Below are 24,061 nucleotides of genomic sequence, written 5' to 3' on the forward strand. Positions count from 1 at the left end.
GAGGGAAAGGGAGAGGGAGAGGGAGAGAGAGTGGAAGAGAGAGAAGAGGAAAGAGGAGTAAGAGGAGGAGGAGGGAAGGAGGGAAGGAGGCAGGCAGGCAGGGAGGGAGGGAGGGAGGGAGGGGAGAGGGAGATCTTTCTCAGTAACATAGTTCAAACCTTAATTGTTCAGACTCCTTTCTGGCAATTGCTCGGATGACACCCCTACTTCACTCCAGCACCCCCACAGATCTCCCTGAGAAACCTAAATCCTTCTTGTGCTCATCACACGAAACATCTATCCAGTTTGCACACCTTACTCTTCTAATTATGATGCAGTCTTGAGAGGCTGTGAACCGAAAAGATGGTGTGACAAGTGAAAATAAAAATTTCCAACACGGCAAACATTACAGTCTGCAAAGTGACAGGCTAGAAAGCTGCAACTGGGACTAAATGTAGGCACAGTGCCTATTCTGGGAAGCCTTGACTGGCAGGCGTTACTGCGCTGACCAGGCTGCCTCCCAGACAGGAGGCAATCAGTGTACGGCCAGGCCGTTGCCAAGGCTGCTCTGCAGAGGCTGCTTTAAACTCGAGAGCGCCCCGCCCCTGGGAGCCAATTGGTAGCCCTCTGAGGCGTTGTCATGGCTACACAGTCTGTTGGGGTCGCAAATGCGCAAAAGCGCAGAGCCATCTGGCTACACCAGGCTCCCTCGGCCTGGCGCTCCGGCTCCGGAGCGTCCTGGCACTATGCTCTGGATGACACACTAAAATCTAATTTTCTTAACACCGATCATGAACCGAAAGAAACTGCAGAAGTTGACGGACACCTTAACTAAAAGTTGCAAGCACTGTAAGTAAGAACCGAATGCGAGAGGACCCATGGCTTCTGGACTAGATCTCTTTCTACCCAGTCCCCACTTCCTGCTTTCACCAGCAATGGCCCCTCCAGACTACCCCTCAAGAGAATCTGGAAGGGAATCCCTTTCTGGAGTTCCAGGTCCTTGGGAGGCATCCTGTCCCATCTCAAGCATCTAGTGTGTGATCTGCCTGAGCTCCCTCTTTATTTGCTTTTATGTTAGAGAAGCAATATGGTGTGTTGTGTGTCTGGGAGGTATGTGGGTTCAGCTTTAAACAGGTTGAAAAGTAAGTCCTAGAAAAACACCAGAATCAAGAAAGTAGCAGAGCCATAACCTACTTTCTGGCTCTTTCTAGAGCAAAAGAAGCTGAGGTCTAAGCTCTGGAAGTTTGCTAAGATATCCATAAAGAAAACAGTTATCCACTCGTGGACACCATTAAGAAAGAGACTTGAAGTGTTACAGGCACTGTCTTAGGCATTCTTTTGAAAAATGTATTGCTCAGCAAATCTAAGATGGTAAGGAATCTGTCCCCAGTTTCAGATATTCAATTTCCAACTCGCAGTCAGATCCACAGGTAAAGGAGATCCTGCGGTTGACCAAACACCAGAGCATTGTACTCGGACTGAAAAATAAGCTATTCTTGGGCTGAGAAGCAGTGTGATTCTCAATTGAGATTAGAGCAGTATTGTTTGATGTGTGAATTTAGAAGCTGTGTGATAGTCACAGTAGACACTAGAAGAGCTACTGGTCACAGTGAAAATTGAGAGGTCACATCTTCAAACCACCTCTGTTGTATGAAGTTGTGGAAGTGAACTTCTAATGCAGCTCTGGAGTTTTTGGGCCTAGCACATTTATATCATTAGTATCTAACACAGTGTATGAGAATTGATACCATGGGAGTAGTGCCCTGACTGAAAACTATGATACATTGTTACACTGCGAGCATCTTAAAATTCTCAGAAAGTGTCAGGCTGTCATTTAAGTTGTTTATTAATTTGATAAGAGATGGTGTTCTTTTGTTGTTTATATGAAATGCTTTCATCTCTGGGAGAATATCTGATATTTCTAAAATGAGTACAAACATTTCTGTAATCAGAAATTGATACATTAATAACTGGCACATACAATGTTTATTTGATTGAGTATGTTTTGTAAGTTCACAATTCTTCACGAACTGTGATAACAATTTAAAAAATAAAGAGGTGAGGGTGTTTTTCCTATTTCCAAGAGCCATATACTATTTAACACAAAATTCAATGCCAGACTTGGGAAAGCTCCAGGCCAGTTATTGGTTAGGAGAATACATGAGATTTCCAAGACAATATGAGCTGCAGCTGTTGCCTTTGTCTTCCAGAACTTGAAAGTGAGACCCTATTGCTGAAGATATCACACACTTAAGAGACAGAATTCATAGAAATTGACATGGAGCTGGCCTGGAAACCCTGAGGACTAGCTCTTATATTTTAAAGTGTTATGCATGCTGCCAAGAGAGAGGAGCAATCAGTAGTCCTACCCAGAGAAAAGCCTATGAGCCAGAAAAACAACTGGGTTGGCAAAAGATCCACCATACTGCAAGGTGGCACTTTTATCTTGCAAGTAACCACCAGCTGTTTAATTGATCTGAGTAGGAGAGGCCTCCTGTCTGGTACTATAAACCTAGACAACTAACCATGGCTGGAACATGAATCCTAAAGGAGAACCTACAATTGCCATTTTCCTAAACCAGAATAATTTCTAACTGTATTCTAAATAATTATTCCTGTAGCCACAAATAAGTATAGTTTTCATTCTGCATCAAGTAAGTCTCTTTCTCAGCAGATAGAGACTATTTCAGAGAAGCACAGTTTGTCATTATGCAAGAATAAGGGACCATGAGGTACCTAACCCAAACTGATACATATGCAACACAATCAATCTTTCTTTCTCTCTCTCTCTCTCTCTCTCTCTCTCTCTCTCTCTCTCTCTCTCTCTCTCTCTCTCTTTCTTTCTTTCTTCAGGTACCCTGTTCTCAGTTCAATGGTTTGCTGCTAGCATTTGCCTCTCTATTCCTCATTCTCTGGCTGAACTTCTCAGGAGCAGGCTCTGAATGGCAGTTCCTTCAGTCTCTGCTCCAAACTTTGTCTCTATATCCCCCCCTATGAATATTTTTGTTCCCCCTTTTAAGGAGTGAAGCGTCCACACTTTGGTCGTCCACACTTTGGTCATGGATTGTATCTTGGGTAATTCCAGCTTTTGGGCTAATATCCACTTATCAGTGAGTGCAATACAATGTGTGTTTTTCTGTGATTGAGTTACCTCATTCAGGATGATATTTTCTAGTTCATTCCATTTGCCTATGAATTTCATGAAGTCATTGTTTTTGATAGCTGAGTAGCATTCCATCGTGTAGATGTACCACATTTTCTGTATCCAGTCTTCTGTTGAAGGGTATCTGGGTTCTTTCCAGCTTCTGAATATTATAAATAAGGCTGCTAGGAACATAGTGGATCATGTGTCTTTGTTGTATATTGGAGCATCTTTTGGGTATATGCCCAAGAGAGGTATAGCTGGGTCCTCAGGTAGTGCAATGTCCAATTTTCTGAGGAACCTCCAGACTGATTTCCAGAGTGGTTGTACCAGCTTGCCATTTCACCAACAATGGAGGAGTGTTCCTCTTTCTCCACATCCTCACCAGCATCTGCTGTCACCTGAGTTTTTGATCTTAGCCATTCTGACTGGTGTGAAGTGGAATCAGAGTTGTTTTGATTTGCATTTCCCTGATGACTAAGGATGTTGAGCATTTCTTTAGGTGTTTCCCAGCCATTTGATTTTTTTCTCAGCTGAGAATTCTTTGTTTAGCTCTGTACCCTATTTATAATAGGTTTATTTGACTCTCTGGAATCTAACTTGAGTTCTTTGTATATATTGGATATTAGCCCTCTATCAGATATAGGATTGGTAAAGATCTTTTCCCAATATGTTGGTTGCCATTTTGTCCTAATGACAGTGTCCTTTGCCTTACAGAAGTTTTGCAGTTTTATGAGGTTCCATTTGTGGATATTTCTAAGACTCAGAGAAAAATCAAAGAAGAGGGAGAAGACAGCTTTTAAGAGCCAGAAGACCAAGATGCTAGCTACTATATAGCATCCCTAGACATGACCAGGAAAATGCAGCCATAAAAACTCAACAGTATAATTTTGGGAACATGATCCGAGTAAAGACAACATTGGTTGACTTGTCAGTGTGTACAGAGGAAATAGGTGCAGCTCCTAGTTAAAGTGCTATAGATACTCTACAGCATTCTACATAGCTTCTCTCTCTCTCCCTCTCTCTCTCTCTCTCTCTCTCTCTCTCTCTCTCTCTCTCTTTCTCTGTGTGTGTGTGTGTATGTGTGTGTGTGTGTGTGTGTGTGTGTATACACAGCAATTTAAAAGGTCATGAATTTGGAAGGAATTGGAGATTATGAGATGGGGAGGAGTTAATGGAAAGGAAAGAGAGACAATGATGTGGGTGCACTGTTCACATATGAAGTAGTCAAGAAGTTTTAAAATCAGTGAGAAACTTTTTCTCATAGATGACTTTCAATCACAGTTACAAATTAAACTAATGTCACTTAAAGGACATTTCTGTTGAGATTGACTTGTGTTGCTGAGCCTTCCTTGGACAGTAAAAGATCTTAACTTTTAGAGCTTTGATTGATCATGAACATTCATTTTTTTAATCATTAGATTTAATATATTAACTATTTTATATGTTTGGTTATTGGCATTAAGTTCAGAAGTTTTCACTTTACCATGATGATGGGGATGAAGTTCAAGATGCCTGCTCTTAGATATGTTGAACATTATGTAGTCGATGTTTTTCCCTGCATACATATGCCTAATATATTTTAAGTTATATATGAGGCATCTTACAGGTCAGATTAGTTACAAAGAATACATTAAAATTGTTACAATATTCCGTAATAAAAGTCAAGTTTTTTAATTGCATCTATCAATCTTGCACTATAATATGTGAAGTGAAACTTCATACAGGAGGGGACTCTGTAGATCACAGGGTCATGTCGCTGTTATAATCATCAGTCTCCAGTCTTCCCCAAGTAAACCCTGTACCAACTAAACACTAACACTCGTTTCTATGACACAACCACTGGAACCCATCAGACTCTGCCACTATTTTGAGAAAAGTAGCTACATCACATAAATGGAACCATATTTTCTCTTCTTGTTAAATCAACGTTGGTCCCTAAACATGCTTCTTCAGTTTACTGTATTTCAAAAGATAATAGAAAATAAAAATTGGTAAAGGAAAACAAGATTTATTTACTGATTGAAAAATTGAGTGAGGGTATCTAGCTTTCCTCCTTCTGTGCCTGTGGGCAGTTTCGAGTTTATAGAAAATTAGAAGAGAGAGTAGGACACATGCAAGTATATCTACAAAACAGGTCTTTCCTTGGGGAAAAAGGGAGCCTAAGCCCAGTTGTTCTGTTGTTCCTGTTCTCTACTGTCCCTGTTTTCTGTTGCAGATATACTTTTATTCAGTTCCAGGAAAGAAAGTCATCTCAGGGGGTTTTGTTCTGGACCTGGCAGTTCTTTGTCCCTAGGTCCATCTCTGTGGTAATTCCATCTTTCTGCTAGGTCCATATATCTCCATGATAGGTCTATCTCTGTGCTGAGTCCCATCTCTGTGCTAGTCTCATCTTTGTTTTATGTCCATCTATCTCTGTGCTATGTCCATCTATATACTAAGTCCATCTCTGTGCTAGATCCCTCTCTTTCTCTTCCTCTCCCTCTCCCTCTTCATTCCCATTCTCCCTGTTAATCACCCCTCTCCCTTTCCATCCCTATCTCTCTTTGTGCTAGGTTCATCTATGTTCTAGGTCCATCTCTACTAGGTCCATATCTATGCTAGGTCCAACTATCTCTGTAATAAGTCCATTTCTTTGTTTGGTCTCTCTCCTTATGTTTGTCTACCACTGTGTAAGGTCCATTGCTGTGGTAGGACCATCTCTGTGCTAGGTCCATCGCTACTTGATCTATCTTTGCATTAAATGTGAGGCAGAAGAGTATTATTGTACAATTCGGGTTTTTTTTTCTTTTTCTTTTTCTTTTTGTTTTTTCTTTGAAGGTCAGCTTCAGGTTCTGACTCCAGAGTGCCTGTCCTTTTGCAAATAAAAAGCAGGTCTGATAGTGAAGAGACAGGCAGAAGTAGTTCCTTTTACATTATTTTTCCAATGCTGTGGCATCAGCATGAGGACATGGCTATACTTTCTTTCTGTCTTTCAGCTAAATGCTCATGAATCTTGTAACAACCCTCAAAAGTAAGGATTCTATTGCTTGGCCCTATCACATTTTGTTTAACCATTCATCCACCACAGAACACTTAGGTTGCTCCTCTTGGCTCTTCTGAAGGATGTTACTGTGAACATTGATGTCTAGGCATATATACTGAGTTCCTTCTCTCAGTTCTCTAGTGCTGTGCTGAAGTAAATCACTGAATCACTGGATCTCATTGATAGGGACTGACATGCTGTTTTCCATTTTAACAGTTCATTTAAAAGTCTTAACCATTTTCCACTATTGTTTTCTTTTCCAACGTTTTAAGATTTTCTCTTAAACTGTGATCCCTAAAACCAGGAACCATCCTCAGTCTGCTGTGGCATGTATGATGGGGTGCAGTTTCTCTATTTTCTTTTACACACAGGCTTTGTCCTTATGTACGAAAGCATACGTACATAAAATTTCTCTAACTCCCACTCATATTTCACATTTAAATTCACTTATATTCTTTTTGGTAAACTGAATATAAAAATGTTTTATTTATTGTTGCTGATGACAGTGTTGGCAGTGCTGGTGCTGTATAAGTGTGTGTGTGTGTGTGTGTGTGTGTGTGTTGAGTATCAAACTCAAGTTACCAGGCCTCTATGTCAAGGCAAGTGCCTTTTTTTAACCAGCTGGGTTATGTTGCCAGCCTTCACATATGTTCTTAATGCCAGTAAGTATTCATTCTTATACTCTCTCATTCCCTCTCATATTCTCTCTCTCTTTCTCTCTCTCTCTCTCTCTCTCTCTCTCTCTCTCTCTCTCTCTCCCCCCCCTTTCTCTTTAGTGTGGGTATATGTTTTAAGTAACTAAAAAATCCATTTACAAAGTAAACTTCATTAGTTTCTTGTTAATGTTCACACAAGTTGTAGGAAAAAAATGCTGCTTTGTAGAACATGCGTAAGAGAAAGAACTGAAGTAGCTGAAGGGGTTTGCAACCCCATAAGAACAACAATATCAACCAACCAGACACCCCAGAGCCTCCAGGGACTAAAGCACCAACCAAAGAGTACACATGGAGCGACCCATGGCTCCAGCTTTGTATGTAGCAGAGGATGGCCTTGTTGGGCATCAATGGGAGGAGAGGCCCTTGGTCCTGTGAGGGCTCAATGCACCAGTGTAGGGAATGCCAGGGCAGGAGGTGGGAGAGAGTTGGTGGGAGGGTGGGGGGTCACCCTCATAGAAGCAAGGAGAGGGGGTATATGATACGAGATTTCCAGAGAGGAAATAGGGAAAGGGGATAACATTTGAAATGTAAATAAAGAAAATATCCAACAAAGAAAATAAAATAATAAAAACAACCTCTGATTTCAAAACTCTGCCTTATAAATTCAGTGAAATGGAAATCATTACACAGATATTTGGTAGCCTAAATTTCCAGGAAAACTCTCGTTTGTAGCTGCCATAAACACCTCCATCAAATGCTGACTGTTGCTGACAGTCTGAAACAATTCTACTATCACTATCCTCTACCTGCACTGTGAAGTTTAGAATTTGTCAGCACAGTCATTTGGATCATATGGCTTTTTTCATTCTAAATGCAATGAGCCTACATCTATTAACCATTTGGCTCCAGCAGGAAGAACTTACCTTGTTAGTGGATACTGTGATTTTGGCATTATCTTCCTTTAATTCTAAACCTGTGACTTAGAATATAGGGGTCGTAAAAATGGCAAACGACTATTAGATGTCTTTGTTTTGAACACATAAATTAAAAAAATGCAATATTTGAGTAAGAACTTAAAATTTTAAAGTGCACTTTTGTTATGTGTCCATTTTGATCTTTTACAGTTAATAAATTTGAAGTAAAATGTCTTATAACACTTTTCTATAATTTGGTGGGAGATGTGCCAGAGAAGCCAGGAATAGTCACTGGACTAGATCGTAATGTATTTCGGAACATCTTGCATGTGACATTTGGAATGACAGATGACATGATCATGGACAGAGGTAAGATAACATACAAGTCAAATTGCCTTATTCAACTGTAATTTATAAAGGTTTAAGACTGGGCTTACTTATGGGAGGAATCATTCCCAACTTCATTTGAATATATATTAATCTTCCAAAATGTCTGCAGAAGGAAGAGGTCCCCTCTTTCTTTTGTTGTTTAGAAAAAGACCAAATTTGTGTTGGGTAGCTAAGTGCATACAGTCATACGAAAGCCCCATAGTGTTCCAGTTCTATTTAAATTTCCTTACATGCTTGTAAGTAGTTTACAACCAGTTAAGGCATATTCTACCATGTAACCACAGCACTTGTCTTGAGGAATAAAAACATTATTGATTTTAATTAATAAGTTTAAATATCTAATGACTAGTATATTATCATCATTATTATTAATTATTATTATTTCTTCAACCATAATTTATATATTAAGAACATTATTCATTCCCACAGCACATGAAGACAAAATAAAAATATAATTGAAAGAATTTTCCGTATAATAAGTTTAATATGTAATTAAAAGTTTATGTACCTCAGTTTCTTTTGCTAAAGGAGGGCATGGGACCTTGGGTCTTGAAATAGCTTTGAAAAGCAGAGTGATGTGAGACTTGATATATTACAAACTTTTAAAATCCAACCCAAATTATATTGTGTCTTTTTTAGTATTTCGAGGTTTTGATAGAGACAACGATGGCTGTATAAGCGTATCAGAGTGGGTTCATGGATTATCACTGTTTCTTCGAGGGACTTTAGATGAAAAGATGAAATGTAAGCTTGCAGTTGATACATTATGATAAACATACCAAAAAGCCTTTAAATGACTGTTTTCCAAACCACCAATAAAGTGCTTTGGTTGATTGGTGAATCCTTTCTATAGGACAAATTTAAGTTAATAAAGAATGGGAGTATATTAATTAAAAGAGAAACCATTTAAGGACTGAATGGCATGAAAAGAAGCACTGCCAACACCGACCTTTCATTCTAATGATGCACCAATACATTCAAGTCATACTTTAAGCAAGCAAGTTATTACACACACACACACACACACACACACACACACACACACACATGCATACATACATACACACGTATATGTTGCATGTAGCTTTTGCTACCCTGCCTAAGTTCTGGGAACAGGCCATATAACAGTCCCTACCCAGACAATATTGGATCCTTGGATGAAAAACACAGGCACACACAGTTACTCCATTTCAACTTGCCATTTTGGCTCAACTGCTGGGTGGCTCCAATCCTCCTTGGCTAGTATGCCCTTTTCAGTATTTCCAGTTCAGCACTCAAATCTGTACTCAGCTTCAATTGCTCAGCCACCTTCAGTCCCAGCTCAACATCTCCAGCCTCCTGCCTGTAGAAACAGTCTGTGGCCACTCTGCCCAAGATCTCACATGGATTGTTGGCTTTTCTCCCTCTGAAGCACGGCAAAACTCCTTTCTTCTCTCCCTGCATGTCTTAGCTGGCCTGTGGGAACCTGGAAGTCCTGCCTATCCTGCCCAGCAATTGGCCACTAGTATTTTTTTTATGGTTCAAGAACCAATTGGTGAACAGGACCTTAGCATTAGGACCACCCTTCACCCTTACGTACACACACACATACACACACACACACACACACACACACACACACTCAAATATAAATATATATATATATATAATTTTTTTTAGATTGCTTTGAAGTGTTTGATCTGAATGGTGATGGCTTCATTTCAAAGGAGGAGATGTTCCACATGCTGAAGAACAGCCTTCTCAAGCAGCCCTCTGAGGAGGACCCTGATGAAGGGATTAAGGATTTGGTTGAAATAACACTTAAGAAAATGGTAAGTATGGATAATTTAGAGGTTTAATATTGAAACTTGAAGGGAATCCACAGGATAGAAGTAATAATTGAATTACAGTGATTTTCAGTATTCTGTTTAGTTAAGTAAGGGTTAACATTTCCTTGTTTGTAAAGTATTTTCTTTGGGCTGCATGTGTGACTCAGTGACAGAGCACTTGCCTACCATGTCAGAGGCTCTCAATTCCATGCTAATAACACCCCCCCACACACACACTATAAAAGTTATTTTTCACCTTCCCAACCTAATCTCTCATTCTCCTACTAACACTTAACTGTGAAAATGAGTGTGCATTTGCACCAAGAATGCCATGTGCTGACTGACCCAGAATGTACACCTCACAGGACCATGACCATGATGGGAAGCTGTCTTTTGTAGACTATGAGACGGCTGTGAGAGAAGAGACTCTCCTTCTGGAAGCATTTGGGCCATGCCTACCTGATCCAAAGGTAACAATATTCCTTTTGTTGAACCAAAACCTAATTTGGAACAGCCAACTTAGGATATCTCAGCTTTGGGTATGGTAGCCAGAAAAGTATGAACACAGAAAGACTCCAACAGAAGGGACAGCTTTTCTCAGGGGACTGTTACATCCCACTGCTCATTTTTTCCTTCCTTAATACATTAATCCACATTGGAAAGAATTCATGAGGGTCAAGGTGCCAGAAACTAAGAGGAAAGGCTCAGTGACTGCACTGGAGGATAAAAAACAACATGAAAAATCATTACACAACATTGTGATAAGTATATCATTATAATAATATTAAGTGACTTGCATGGTGCTTCCACTGTGCCAGGCGATAATGCAAGAGTGATACCTCATATCATCCAATTTATAAATAAGAAATCAAACAGAAGATTTACACATTTTATCAAAGCTAAATTAACTAATAAGTGGCATGCCAGGGTGGATAAGCTGGTGCATTGTCCATAGAGAGTTGTTTAGAGTGTGGTGATGGACAGGAAAAAGAACATCCATACCATCCAGTCTACAGGAGAACAGGAAGGCTTACCCATGGAACCAGGTCAAAGATAAAATAGCTAGATAAGATGGGAAAGTAATCCACGCAAAAGAAGTGGAGTGTGTACAAAAGAAAGAAAGGGAAGAACAGAAGGATGGAGGGATGGAGGGATGGAGGGAAGAAGGGAAGGAGAAAGCAGAAAATGTTTTACACGAGAGCTTGGTATATAGACATGGGATAGTAGGTGCCTAGAAAAACTAAGTCCTGCATAGCCTAGGTTGTCTGGAAAGTGATAAGGATGTGGTTGGATTTAAGCAAACAAGTAATGCAAATTATGGGTATCCCCATCCCCTGATCTCTAGTTTGTATCTCCAGCTACCAACTCACGTGTCTATTCCGATATTTTGTAAAAGTTTCTGGTTTCTCCTAAACTTACATCTCTCCTCTCTCCCATGTTGTCAAGTGGTGGCCTGCTTCCAGCAACTTCAGCAACCGGAGAGCCAGTTTTTGTTTCTCCTTGCACTCTGAGCTACTCCTTTAGCATTTAGCCTTAAATATGGCCCATGCCAGTTGCTATTATCATCTGTCCTTTCTAAATAACTAGCTGTGTTACTCACATTGTTTTCTTCCTACTGCCTTTCCAATGTAACATCCACTATATTTGAAAATGCAGATTGCATCATGACCCACACCCTCCAATGAAATCTCCATATGCAGAGTCGGTATCCTGTCTTTCCAGAAACATCTCTCTGCTTTGACATTCTCTCAGGCACTGCAGTGGAGGCAGTCAATTCTTTGTGTTCCACTTTCTGTTGTATCCTTCCCATCTCTTCCCCAACCCTTCACATCCTCCATTCCCTAAGTCACCCAGCCTCACTGGACTAACTGCATTGTTCAGAAAGCCATTGCCTCCTTACCCTTCATCTCTGTGTCCAAACATGCTTTTTGTACTGTTTCTTTCACCCTTTTTATTTATTTGCATATTGTCTCATCACATGAACATGAATTTCCCGAGGTCAGGAAAGAAATTTGTTTTTCTCTGTTTTTGCATAATTAATGTATTGAGTTCACAGAATAGATGCATAGAGAAACATAGATACATGAATGGAGATATAGGTAAATGGATGATCTCAGATGTTCCTGGTAGAAAGTTCTGGTTCTGTCCTCCTTCCTTGTTCAGGAGCTGTTTAGCCTTTCTTTTGTACCTTACCAACATTCTTAACTTATCCCTTATCTACTAAAACCTCCCTGTTAGAATTCTAAAGGCTTTAAAAGTCTCTCCACTTTAAAAAGAATCTGAAGAAATGGTTCAGCAATTCAGAGCTTTACTCCTGTCCGGTTCCCACTATGAATGTTTGCTTCTCACTCTGTCTTTAGGGAAATTTGATACCTCTGCCACTTACTAGTACCCACATTCATGTGCATATACCCCACATAGAAACATATACACATGAAATTAAAAAGTAAAATTTTAAAAAGCAAATGGAAAGGACAGGGTAAAACTCAGAGAGGGAAGGTATGTATTTACATGCGTTTCACAGCCACTTTCACATTCAATTTAAGACCAATACTATCGTGTATCACTCCTCATCTTCTAGAATCTTGTTGAGTTAGTGAATCTCACAAATGTCCTTGGGTCTTTGGATGTTCCTGAGTTACTGGAAGTGCACAGTTCAATTTCACTCCCCACTGAAGCCTCATACCCAGACTAAGTTGGAGGCCACTGGAAGGAAATTTGAGAGTCAAAAAACACATAAAGTAGTTACCAGTGCTCATTGTATTAGAGAAGATATTCTCAATCTGTGGGTTCAACCCATTGGGGGTCAAACAACTCTTTCACAAGGGTCACTTAAGACTGTCAGAAAACACAGATATTTACATTATGGTTCATAACAGTAGCAAAAGTACAGTTATGACATAGCAAAAAAATTAAGTTTATGGTTGGGGGTTACCATAACATAAGGGACTATATTATTAAAGGGCCCCAGCATTAGTAATACTGAAAACCACTTTAGAGAAACAGAACTGATAGAATGAAGAAAAAGTGTGTGTGTGTGTGTGTGTGTGTGTGTGTGTGTGTGTGTGTGTGTGTGTGTGTGTATTTGAGATTTTTGGTAGTGGCTTACTGCCTGTGGTTTAACTATTCTAATAGTGACTGTTGCCTAATGGAAAGTCCAGGAATCCAGTAGTTGTTTAGTTCAAAATCCTAGATATCTCAACTGGTTTTCAGTATTTGTTGGGTTCCCAAAGAAGTAGACTCCAATCCCAGTGAAGGAATCCACTGGCCAGGAAGAGTGAAAGCAAGCAAACAAAAAACAAAAGCATCCTTCTGCCATGTATGCTGCCTCCAGAAAGTGTGGCCTAAATTTCAGGCAAGTTTTTCCACCGCAAATGATCCAATGAAGAAAAATGACTCTATACCATGGATTTTAGTTTACTGCAAATATAATCAAGTTAATAACTAAGAATAGCCACCACACCCACCTTCATTGTGACCCTGTCTCTCCAGATACTAGAGGGATGCAATGTTTTGTTTTGTTCTGCCTCTTTTTTTAGTCTATACTAAGCTCAGCACCTTTATCTTACAGAGGCAGATGGAATTTGAAGCCCAAGTATTCAAAGATCCCAATGAATTTAATGAAACGTGAATTCCTAAATGTATTGTACAAAAGGAGCCACATTAAGTTCATCAGTTCTTCTCAGCTTAGAAGATGCTATGGTGAGATTCAGTTGACTTGTATGTATTTTAGATTAGGACATCCTCACAGACACTAGGTTTGGAAAGAAAGGTTAACATTGATAAAGCTATTTCACCACATGGACTCTATGAAGACACATACCTGTTATAAAGCTCCAGATTAATTAAAGCAATGAAGAAATTGTATAGTTATTACTTAGGAATGCAACTTCATATCAGAGGGATTTTGATTGCGCATCGAAATATTGTTGAAGCTACATAGCATTTTTCTTCCTAGCATTAAGTAGTATTGAACAAAAAAGAATAGCAGTAGTACCAAAAAAAAGTATATGACAGGTACTGGGTACTGTACAGCAAGGTGGACTCATGGAAACTATTTAATATGCTGTTTTCTCTTATGTGAGGTTTGCTTAAGCAGCTCATAAACATTGGAGGGAAAAGATTTGTCACACACACTTTCATCACCACCATAGCAGTTAGCCTTCTGCACGTAATTGGCCCTCAATAAATATTTCAGATTGGATTTAAAGATAGAAAACTGCCACACAATTACCCTCTGTCCATGAGCCGATAGAAGTTGTCTCCATTTCATGAGTCAAGCTTTTAGTTAATCTCTGGAGGCATGCCTGACCTGTGGGTTGCAGTCAGATGCCAAGGCCTTCTCTGCTCTAGTTTTTAGTGTCATGCCTCTCTCACTTTGCTGTCATGCACTCACCATCACCATATGGAATATAGTGTTATGGCTCCACACTGTCTGATGTCCAGTATACAACTTATTATCATGTCACATTGTATAATAACGGTGTTGGCCAATTATGGCAACCCAAAGACTCCACTGAGTTCTGTGGGCATCATGTGGTAATGAAAGGGCACCCTCTCCCAATTGAGATCTCTGTGAGCTCACCTTTACCTCTTTGTACTCAACAGGAGAGCAATTGAAAGGGTTAACTATGTGGTACCTTCAACTGATGTGTACAAATTCTAGAGAATACATGAAAAAGCAAATGTGCCTCCTTGTTATATGCATTATTAAGTTTATGCAAACGTTATATGTAACAATAGGCTGCTACTAATACCTGGAACAAGCAATCTATAAAATAAACTGACTATACTTATATAAGGCATTTTTAATGAGTAGTTTCTATATGACAGTTACAAATAAAACACAATATTCTTTATATTTTAGCTTCATTGGGAAATGTCAATCAAAATGGTGTGTAATTAAGGTGTACCCAATGTTTATTTGTGTGTATGAATAAAGGAATCTTACTCAAAAGTTAAGTAACATACCTGTCTACACATATCTGTCTGACTTGAACATAATCTGCCTTTCTGGTAAGTTTAAGGTACATTGACTGTATCTTCTGTTGAATAACTGAAACCTAGTACACCTTAATTAACACACCCTCTTTTCTGTTTAGTGGTGGTCATAGCCACATACCACCCTACTTTCTGCAATCATGAGAGTCTCAGCTTTAAATTCACATAGAAGAATGAAATTTTGTTTTGCTTATTATTGTCTGTGTGAGACATTTTATACTTTTATAATTTCCAGCTTATCAACGGTGTCACAAAGTATATGATATCCCCCCAGTAAATGTATATAAAATATATAATGTAGATGATGATCACATTGTCTTTTTCTATTTATCTAATGGCAACAGGTTATTTCTGCATTGTGCTTGTTTACCTGTATTATGTGAATGCTATGAATAAAATGCAAGAGTCTGGTGTTTCTCTGTGTGATAGATATAATTTCGTTTGGTACCTCTGCTTCCACTTTGTTGCATTCTTTCTAGTGATGGCTTTCCTTTTTTTAAGATTTATGAAAAAACATTTTATTAGTTTTTAATACAAAAATAGGATGTGCTTTCTATATTTAGAAAACAGACTTAGATTTAGATTTGAATGAGCAAATATCACAATGTTTAATAACCAAATACAGTTACTATAAGGGAAAGTAGCTATAAACTGTGAAAAATTTACAAAAAGTCATATACATTTAAATACTACATATAATTCCTTGTGTATCTTGGCATTACTGGTTGGCTGTCATATGAAGTAATTAAGGCAAGGAAAAGTTCCAATTATGATTTTCTTTACATTCTTATTTTTTATTGGGTATTTTTATTTACATTTCAAATGTTATTCCCTTTCCCAGTTTCCTGAACATAAGCCCCCTACCCTATCTCCCTCCCCTTCCTCTATAAGGGTATTCCCCTCCCCAACCACGCCCCTTTCCCAAACCCCCAACATTCCCCTACAGTGGGGAGTCTATCCTTGGTAGAAACAAGGGCTTCTCCTTCCATTGGTGCCCAACAAGGCCATACTCTACTACATATGCAGCTGGAGCCATGGGTCAGTCCATGTATAGTCTTTGTGTAGTGATTTAGTCCCTGGGAGCTCTGGTTGGTAGGCATTGTTGTTCTTATGGGGTTGCAAACCCCTTCCGCTCTTTCAATCTCTTCTCTAATTCTTCCAACAGCGATCCTGTTCTCAGTTGAATGGTTTGCTGCTAGCATTTGCCTCTGTATTTGACATGCTCTGACTGTGCCTCTTAGGAGACAGCCATATCAGGCTCCTGTCAGCATGCACTTTTAGTTTTATCAATTTTATCTAGTTTTGGTGTCTGTATATATGTGGTCTGTATACTCATGTGGGGCTGTCTCTGAATGGCAATTCCTTCAGTTTCTGCTCCAAACTTAGTCTCTATATTCTCTCCTATTAATATTTTTGTTCCCCCTTTTAAGAAGGAGTGAAGCACCCACACTTAGGTCATTCTTCTCGAGCTTCATGTGGCTGTGGATTGCATCTTGTTAACTCCAGCTTTTGGGCTAATATCCACTTATCAGTGAGTGCATACCATGGGTGTTTTTCTGTGATTGGGTTACCTCACTGAGGATATTTTCTAATTTTATCCATTTTCCTATGAATTTCATGAAGTCATTATTTTTGATAGCTGAGTAGTACTCCACATTTGTGCAGATGTACCACATTTTCTGTATCCATTCCTCTGTTGAAGGGCATCTGGGTTCTTTCCAGCTTCTCACTATTATAAATAAGGCTGCTATGAACATAGTGGAGAATGTGTCTTTGTTGTATGTTGGCGCACCTTTTGGGTATATGCCCAGGAGATGTATAGCTGGGTCCTCAAGTAGTGGAATGTCCGATTCTCTGATTTCCAGACTGATTTCCAGACTGATTTCCAGAGTGGTTGTACCAGTTTTCAATCCCACCAACAATGGAGGAGTGTTCCTCTTTCTCCACATCCTCAATAGCATCTGCTGTTGCCTGGGTTTTTTATGTTAGCCATTCTGACTGGTGTGAGGTGGAATCTCAGGGTTGTTTTGATTTGCATTTCCCTGATGACTAAAGATGTTGAACATTTCTTTAGGTGCTTCTCAGCCATTCAGTATTCCTCAGCTGAGAATTCTTTGTTTAGCTCTGTACCCTTTTTAAAATAGGGTTATTTGACTCTGGAGTCTAACTTCATGAGTTCTTTGTATATTTTGGATATTAGCCCTATACCATGATGACTTTCCTAATGTACACTAATGCTATGTGGACCTTTTCCCTTAAATTGCCAACATGTGTTACTTTTGTGTGACTTTTTAACTAAAATTGGGAAAATTCCACCATATTGTGATTTGGACCTGTACTTCCTTAGAACATGCCAACATTGAACATCTTGCTTCTTCTTTTCGCTTTATTTCATTTTTTTTTTTTTTACTTTTTAAAAGTGTGGTCATTTGTACAAACACAAAGTTGGGCCATTAGTCCAGTTTGCATCACATCTTCTGGTGTATTTGTGGTTCATTGAAAAAAAAAACAGAAGCTTAAGAAACTAATAAGCTAAAATACTAAAGTATTGGTTAATATTTTGGTGAGTACTTTTAGTTTTTAGTGGCATGTTTATGCTTGCTTCACGATATGTTCAGATTTGCATGTGATTGCATTGAAACTGCATTTCTTCCAGATGCTACCTTGTGAATACTTTTTAGGTGGGCCAGTGTTTGTCCACAGCCTGCCTTGTCTCACCTTCTATGTGTCAATGCCACTGTCAGCATCAGGCCACTGATCATTGAGTACCTTAAATTTATTCTAGTGGTTGCAATTATAATAACTAATGGTGAGCACCCTAGAGGCCTATCTCTCATGCCTCACCACTGACTCTCTTGGAATCAATTTGGAAATTAAATTTTTGTGAGGTCATGTGAGGTCCTGCAGTTCTCACAAAGCTGTTCCTGGTCTATGAGAACACCAGTCTCATCACTAATAAAAGTAGTCTCGCCAAAACCATAGATGATTTGTATCATTCGTTTTATCACTATAGCTGTTCTCTGAAGGTTCTAGCTTGCTTTTTATTGCTATGATAAAAACTATGACCAAAATCAACTTGGAAAAGAAGGGATTTGTTTCATATTCCACTTCCAGGTGGAATATGCATCACTGAAAGAAGTCAGGGCAAGAAGTTGAGGAGGGTAGGGATCTGGAAGCAAGAACAGAAGCAGAAGCCATGGAGGGATGCTGATTACTGGCTTGCTCCTAATGGCTTGCTCAGTCTGTTTCCTTCTATCATCCTGAACCACCTCTCAGGGTAGCACTGCCCACAATGGGCTCAGCCCTCCCAAATAGTTATTAATCAAAACATGTCCTACAGACCTGCCTGTAGGCTCATCTTCAGGAAGCAATTTCCTAATCCCAGTTCCCTCCGCCCAGATGACACTAGTTTGTGTCAAATAGACCAAAACCTAAAGAGAATACTGAATCTAAATTTCCATATTGTGTTCTATGTGAATAACCCTCCTTATATAATGTTATTTAAATCCTAAAAATGTGAATAAAAAACCCATAGAGAAAGTTAATGAACATTCAGCTGATGCTGGCACATAAATCGCAGAGCTAATATGCCTTGTCCATTAGCTTTCCAAAGTGCACAGGACCATGTGAACAAAACTTTTTCTATTGTTACTATGTCAAAGTTTTTGGATTCTCTTAATTTTGTTGCTGTGGCAACTCCAGTGATTTCAACAAACATCTCCTCACTTAATGCCAGGCATATTTAAGCACACAGAGTTTTTTGTAGGACCATCTTTTTCTCTCTTCTGGCCCACTGTGAGTCATTATCCTTGCTACTCAGCTTGGCTTGACTTACTACTAAAGCATAACCAGCATACAGGCCAGTCCCCTGCCTGCCCTGGGGTGACCGAGTTGGGATAGTGAAAAAGCACTTACAACAATCCAGGATTGGTTATCATTCTTTTCATGGACTCTTTACAACTTTTGCTTTCCCCTTGCTCCTCTGTTCAATAGAATCAGCAAAAACTACCGTGGGCGACAGAAGTATAAATATACATTACCCCATAAGTAGCACTGAAACTCTGTTTGGAAAAGTACTTTTAAGTACCTACAGGATTTGAAAACTACCACCAAAAACTGGTAGACCAGCATTCTTCCTCACAGATATCTCTGTGTACAAGACAGTACTTGTGGGAAACGAGGGCTGGAATTGCTCACATCATGAAGTCATCCTATATGCATTAGGTTACCACTTTGTGTGATACAGTGAGGGTTAATGTGGTCTAAATCAGTGGGGTAGCCTCTGATCTTTTGTGTAAAGGATGATATCATATGAGGCATTGGCTGTGTCATTATATGTCATGGGTTCATGATGTCCACTCCTCTCCTCCAACACATACAGGTGTATCAATTTAAACCAAATGTTGATAAGAGAAACTAAAAATCAAATATGATTTTAGAATATTCAAGAAACTAAGAATGAATACAAGTGGAGGCTCTAAGTTCCATGGCTGAGCTCTTAGTGGGTCCTCACATATCATCACCATTTTTACCAGAGTTAATGACCAAAATAAGTTTGGGCCAAGTTTGACCAAAATAAGTTTGAGAAATGCCCTTCGGAGAGAGAGACGGCTAGGGAAGCAGAAGAAAAAGGGAGAAGAAGGGGTAGAAGAAAAAGGAGATGGGGGGGAGAAGGGGAGAGGAGGAGAGAGTATAAAACAGCCAGAGATATGACCCACCAGTGCATTATTTACAGTTTGAAAACCTGTGGCTTATGGTATCATGCCTTCCCTGTTACAGTCATCATTGGAAAGATTTTCCAGCCTGTGTTATCACTAAGTTATCAAACCAATTGCATATAGAACACACCTCAGGAAGCATGTTCATCTCATGTTAAATCTGAAAGCCGTCATCACATTGAAATGCTTTGGTCATGGTGACATCACACTTGGGTAGCAGTTGATCATTTATAGTTTCTTGTGGATCTGTTGCCTCCTACCTAGTTTGTCAAGAAAATATCCTTCCTCCAAGACACACACACCTTCTTGTTTACTTTTATTTTTCTCCTATCTGGCCCTCACAGATCACTGGAGTGGAGGCATGTTGCCTTAATAAGTATTTGAAGAAACTGAGAGAAATACAATCTGCTTTCCCCTTAAAGTGAACTTCCTATCTTCTGTTTACAACTTTGGGGATCCTGAGGCTTCTGTAGCTAGGAGCTGCATGATACGGAATTTTGGAGTCTGGAACAATGAGTGGTCTGCCAGGCTGAAAGCAGAAAATACAGAGGTTCTCTTGGGAATGAGGACCTTAATGGAGGAACAATTTACAGGGAAATGCGGAAGATTGTAGAATACTCAAACCATTGGAATAATCTTTTTTAGTGAATGGTCATAAATATGCCAAAGCCAGAAATGTACTAGAATCAGTTCACAGCCTCAACTATGCCTTCTGTAATGATGCCACAAGCACTTTGGGGCTAAGTACTCCACATATTGCATCAGTGTCTCACAAGTAAATGTTAGCATCATTGATAGTTTTCATCCACAGAGTGAGGAAAATGGGCTCAACATAAACTAGAAGTTCATAGCTGGAAATGAATATATCCAAGATTTAGACATAATCTATTTCTGACATTAAGAAGTTATCTGAAGCACAGTTTGTTCCTGTGGCCTCTTGCCTCCTAGCTGTGATCACTGAGTAATTTATCTTCCAGAAGAATCTTCAAATGTACTTTTGAGACTGCAGTTTGCTACTGTATTAAAATACATATTCAATGAGAATCATCACATCTTCCTATCGGAGCACACGTTGAGAATTTTCCTATTAGGAACCTGGACATAAAGCTAGGCCTGTGCCTTACCAAGCTTCCAGATGTTATAAGTTCTATACAGAAGTCACTAGACTGACACTACCTTGCTGACCAGGCCAGATAATAGACCAGAAAGGAAAGATAGGTGGGCTATTGATGGACTGTGGAAAGAATAGAGAAGTTAGACTCCTTATTAAAAGACAAGGAATATACCTGTATGCATAGTCATTGGATAGCAGAGGAAATCTATCGGAGAGGATGATCCAAAAACAAGAAGCCACTGAACCAACTGGTAAACACAAGAAACCATGATAGGGTTACTACATGCCACAAAAAAGCCAAATGTACTACTAATCAATACAGTTTAAAAACCCAAATTCAAGCTTTACTGTGTCACTGAGCTCAGTGAAATAGCCCTACCCTAGCATGGAAGAAATCTTAATTCTCACTATCACAAAAACAAACCAGAAGAAAAAATATTCAATGTGCTTTTACACTGACCCCAGACAGTATATTACAGAGGAATAAATGTAATGTTTGATTTGTATGAAAGCATATGAACCTAAAACCCCACAGAGTGAACAAGACCTTGTATACAAGCTAGTGAATGCCAATGATCCAAATCTATACTGTAGCCTCCTTGTTGTAGTCTTATTTGATCAAGTGAAATGCAAGCCACTGCATGCCATGGATTTCAAATTACTTGATGTCATGTTTCAGTCATTTAACTTTAGGAGAGAGCCCAGCATCTCTAGAACACTGTTATACACCAGAAAGTGGGCAGACTCACTATTTTAAGGCCCCTGAAATCATGTCTGAATTCCCATATGATATGTACTCACTTCTGCCATAGCAACTACAGATAATACTGAATGTAAAATGCATGTGTAAAGAGATTTCTTCCTGCCTTTGAAGAATGGAGTGCAGAAAATTACCATGGTGGCTGTCTTGTAAAAGGAGGAAAAGAAAAAATATAGCAGAAAAGGAAAAAACAAATGATGGGGTAGAGTAGACAAGCGAAACTTGGTTTATGTCTATGACTTTTTTTCTAAAGATCAGTGAGAAAACAGCAAGAGAGCTAAAACCTCCTTTCTGTTCCTTCTGTGGGTACACAATTAGAAAACATCAGGTGACTGGCAAGACAAGCTGGCCTCTCTAGGCTGTTAGCAGGGCACAGGAGGTGGAATGAAGCAGCAGGATGTGAAGCAGGCCAGGGCCTGTACCAAGTCCCAGGTATGTGCTGAGAGGCAGGCACTGGCCTACAGCAGGTGCAGCACAGCCAGTGCCCAGCAGCCTCAGGAAAGGAAAACCTGCAGGTGCAGTCAGGACATGCCCTGAGCCTCCCCAGCCACATGATTTTCTGAATAGCTGTCCTATCCTCATTGTCTGTCTGCAAGATTATGGTTTGCAGTGGGAGGAGATGCAAGAGAGGGAGTGGCTTGGTGGAGTCTCCAGTTCTGGAGACTTTGATGACACACAGGCTGCTGCAGAAGTTGGGGGTGTCTGAGGGGGTGGAATAGCTTCAGAGTCTTGATAATTTGAACTGGCTGAAGCCATGTGGATAGAGATGTCCCCTGATATCTCCTATACAATGTACCTCCATCGTTAACCCATGTGTGTGAGACACAGGACAGAATGCCCTCTTTTTCTCACTTAGGTGCTACCTGATGCCTTCCACACCCAAATTCTTGTCTTGTAACCCTAACTCTGTGTCCACAATGCTGAGAATTTCCTGTGACTTCCTGAACTCTTTATCCAATGAAGAGCTATATCTAGCTCAGAAATACTGTGCTCAGCATTTTATTAAGCTATCTCTCAGTATTTCTCATGACTTGTAATAAGAAGTGCTTTTACAAATAATACGTCATTTTTTTACAGCTTGGAAAAGGAGTGCATGTAGAGCCACCTGTCTTTGGCCAGCTTCCCTTCTTTCCTGTTTAAAGCCTACTTGAAGTGAAAGAGGGGTCTGGGGACTGAGACAAGAGCATAAGTATAATTGTTGTTGTAGCACTGAGTCACCACCTCTTTAAGTAGTGGAAAGAACAGAGACTGAGACTGGTATTCCCCGCCTTCTACCCCATGGCTTGAACTGGGGTGTGATTCCAAAGGACACAGCCTGGAGAGAGGTTGTTTGGAGGGATAAGTCACCAAGGAAGCACTAGTGATGGGGAGAGAAATCTACAAAAACACTACCTGGTAGAAGAGATAGTGAATAGGGACATGGAGATGAGAGAAGAAACTAAGCTAAAGATCCTGTTGGTACAAATGTCCTAGAAAGACACATGCTGAGAGATCCTCCATACATAAGCAGGCAGATTACTAGGGTCATCTAGGTACCAGGAGAAGCTTCAGGACATCAGTGTCTGTGAGGGCCAGGGTTTTCTCAGTCTTAACACATCTACTTTGAGTTTCCCTTCACTGCTCTGCATACCTTCCTGGATGCTTCAGTCTACTGAAGGACACACAGTGCAACCTACAGGACTCCACTGCTTCTGGGAAGAATGTAAGAATATGGTATACTGGGAAACAAACATCCTCATACTGGGAAAGATGAGTAAGAAGAATGACAACTTAAGAGCTGACCTCATGATAGACAGGGAAGAGAGGGAGAGTAGGAGAGGGAGAGAGAGACAGAGACGGAGACAGAGACAGAGAGAGACAGAGAGTGTTCTGATCATAAGAAACCAAAGATGAAAGAACTGTCCTAGGCTGTAACTGGGATATGTAAAAGACACCTTCAGTTCCCCTCCAGCTAGAGTTGCTTCCTATTCTGGGAGCTTGAAATTTGTCCATGCTTTGAACTTGATCCTCATGGCAAGATCTAAAGAAGACCTCCATAGTATAGGAGATCTCCAAGACCTCCCAGAGTTCCAAATGTTACAAATTAAAAAACTATGTGCACCAGGCAAGGTTATGCCCCTGCCAGAGTACAAGGCAAATCACAGCCAGCATAGCATCATTCTAGAAGCTGAGTTCCTCTTCCAACGCCACCTCACCAACTTCATCCCAACCTACAGCCTTGGTTCATAGGTCCAGCACCCAGATGAGATCATAGCACTAAAGCGCCTTGTACACGTAACACCTTGCTTCATACAGCTGCAGTGTTGGGTATGGAATTGGGGCTGTCATAAAAATATAGTCATGGTAAGGGAATTTTAAGTGATACATTTAAAAACATTTTACAAAGGTGCCTAGTACATACAAGACACTTTGTAAACACTAGCTTCCATGATTATTATGTGCAGAAATTTCTCATTTAAAGGTCTGTGTATTTTGGCACATTTTATTGTTTTGGCATTTCTTCCTATTCAGCATTACATTACTAAGAATGGCTATGATTTCAGCAAATAGCTTG

General features: G+C 39.8%; 1 protein-coding gene across 2 annotated transcripts; it reads left to right on the top strand.

The window, feature by feature from the left end:
* The first annotated feature begins 649 nt into the window (after window positions 1-649).
* Window positions 650-15,331, top strand: Efcab1 (EF-hand calcium binding domain 1). Of its 2 annotated transcripts, XM_032899796.1 has the most exons (6): window positions 650-828; window positions 7,927-8,085; window positions 8,746-8,850; window positions 9,766-9,917; window positions 10,280-10,384; window positions 13,486-15,331. In XM_032899796.1, the coding sequence occupies exons 1-6, from the start codon at window positions 771-773 to the stop codon at window positions 13,543-13,545; spliced, it is 639 nt and encodes a 212-aa protein (XP_032755687.1). In that variant the 5' UTR covers window positions 650-770; the 3' UTR covers window positions 13,546-15,331. The 2 variants fall into 2 exon arrangements, with proteins under 2 accessions (XP_032755687.1, XP_032755688.1); XM_032899797.1 differs by lacking the exon at window positions 8,746-8,850 and having other exon boundaries at window positions 668-828.
* The last annotated feature ends 8,730 nt before the right edge of the window (window positions 15,332-24,061 follow it).

Source organism: Rattus rattus, chromosome 4, assembly GCF_011064425.1.
Source record: "Rattus rattus isolate New Zealand chromosome 4, Rrattus_CSIRO_v1, whole genome shotgun sequence".
Taxonomy (NCBI): domain Eukaryota; kingdom Metazoa; phylum Chordata; class Mammalia; order Rodentia; family Muridae; genus Rattus; species Rattus rattus.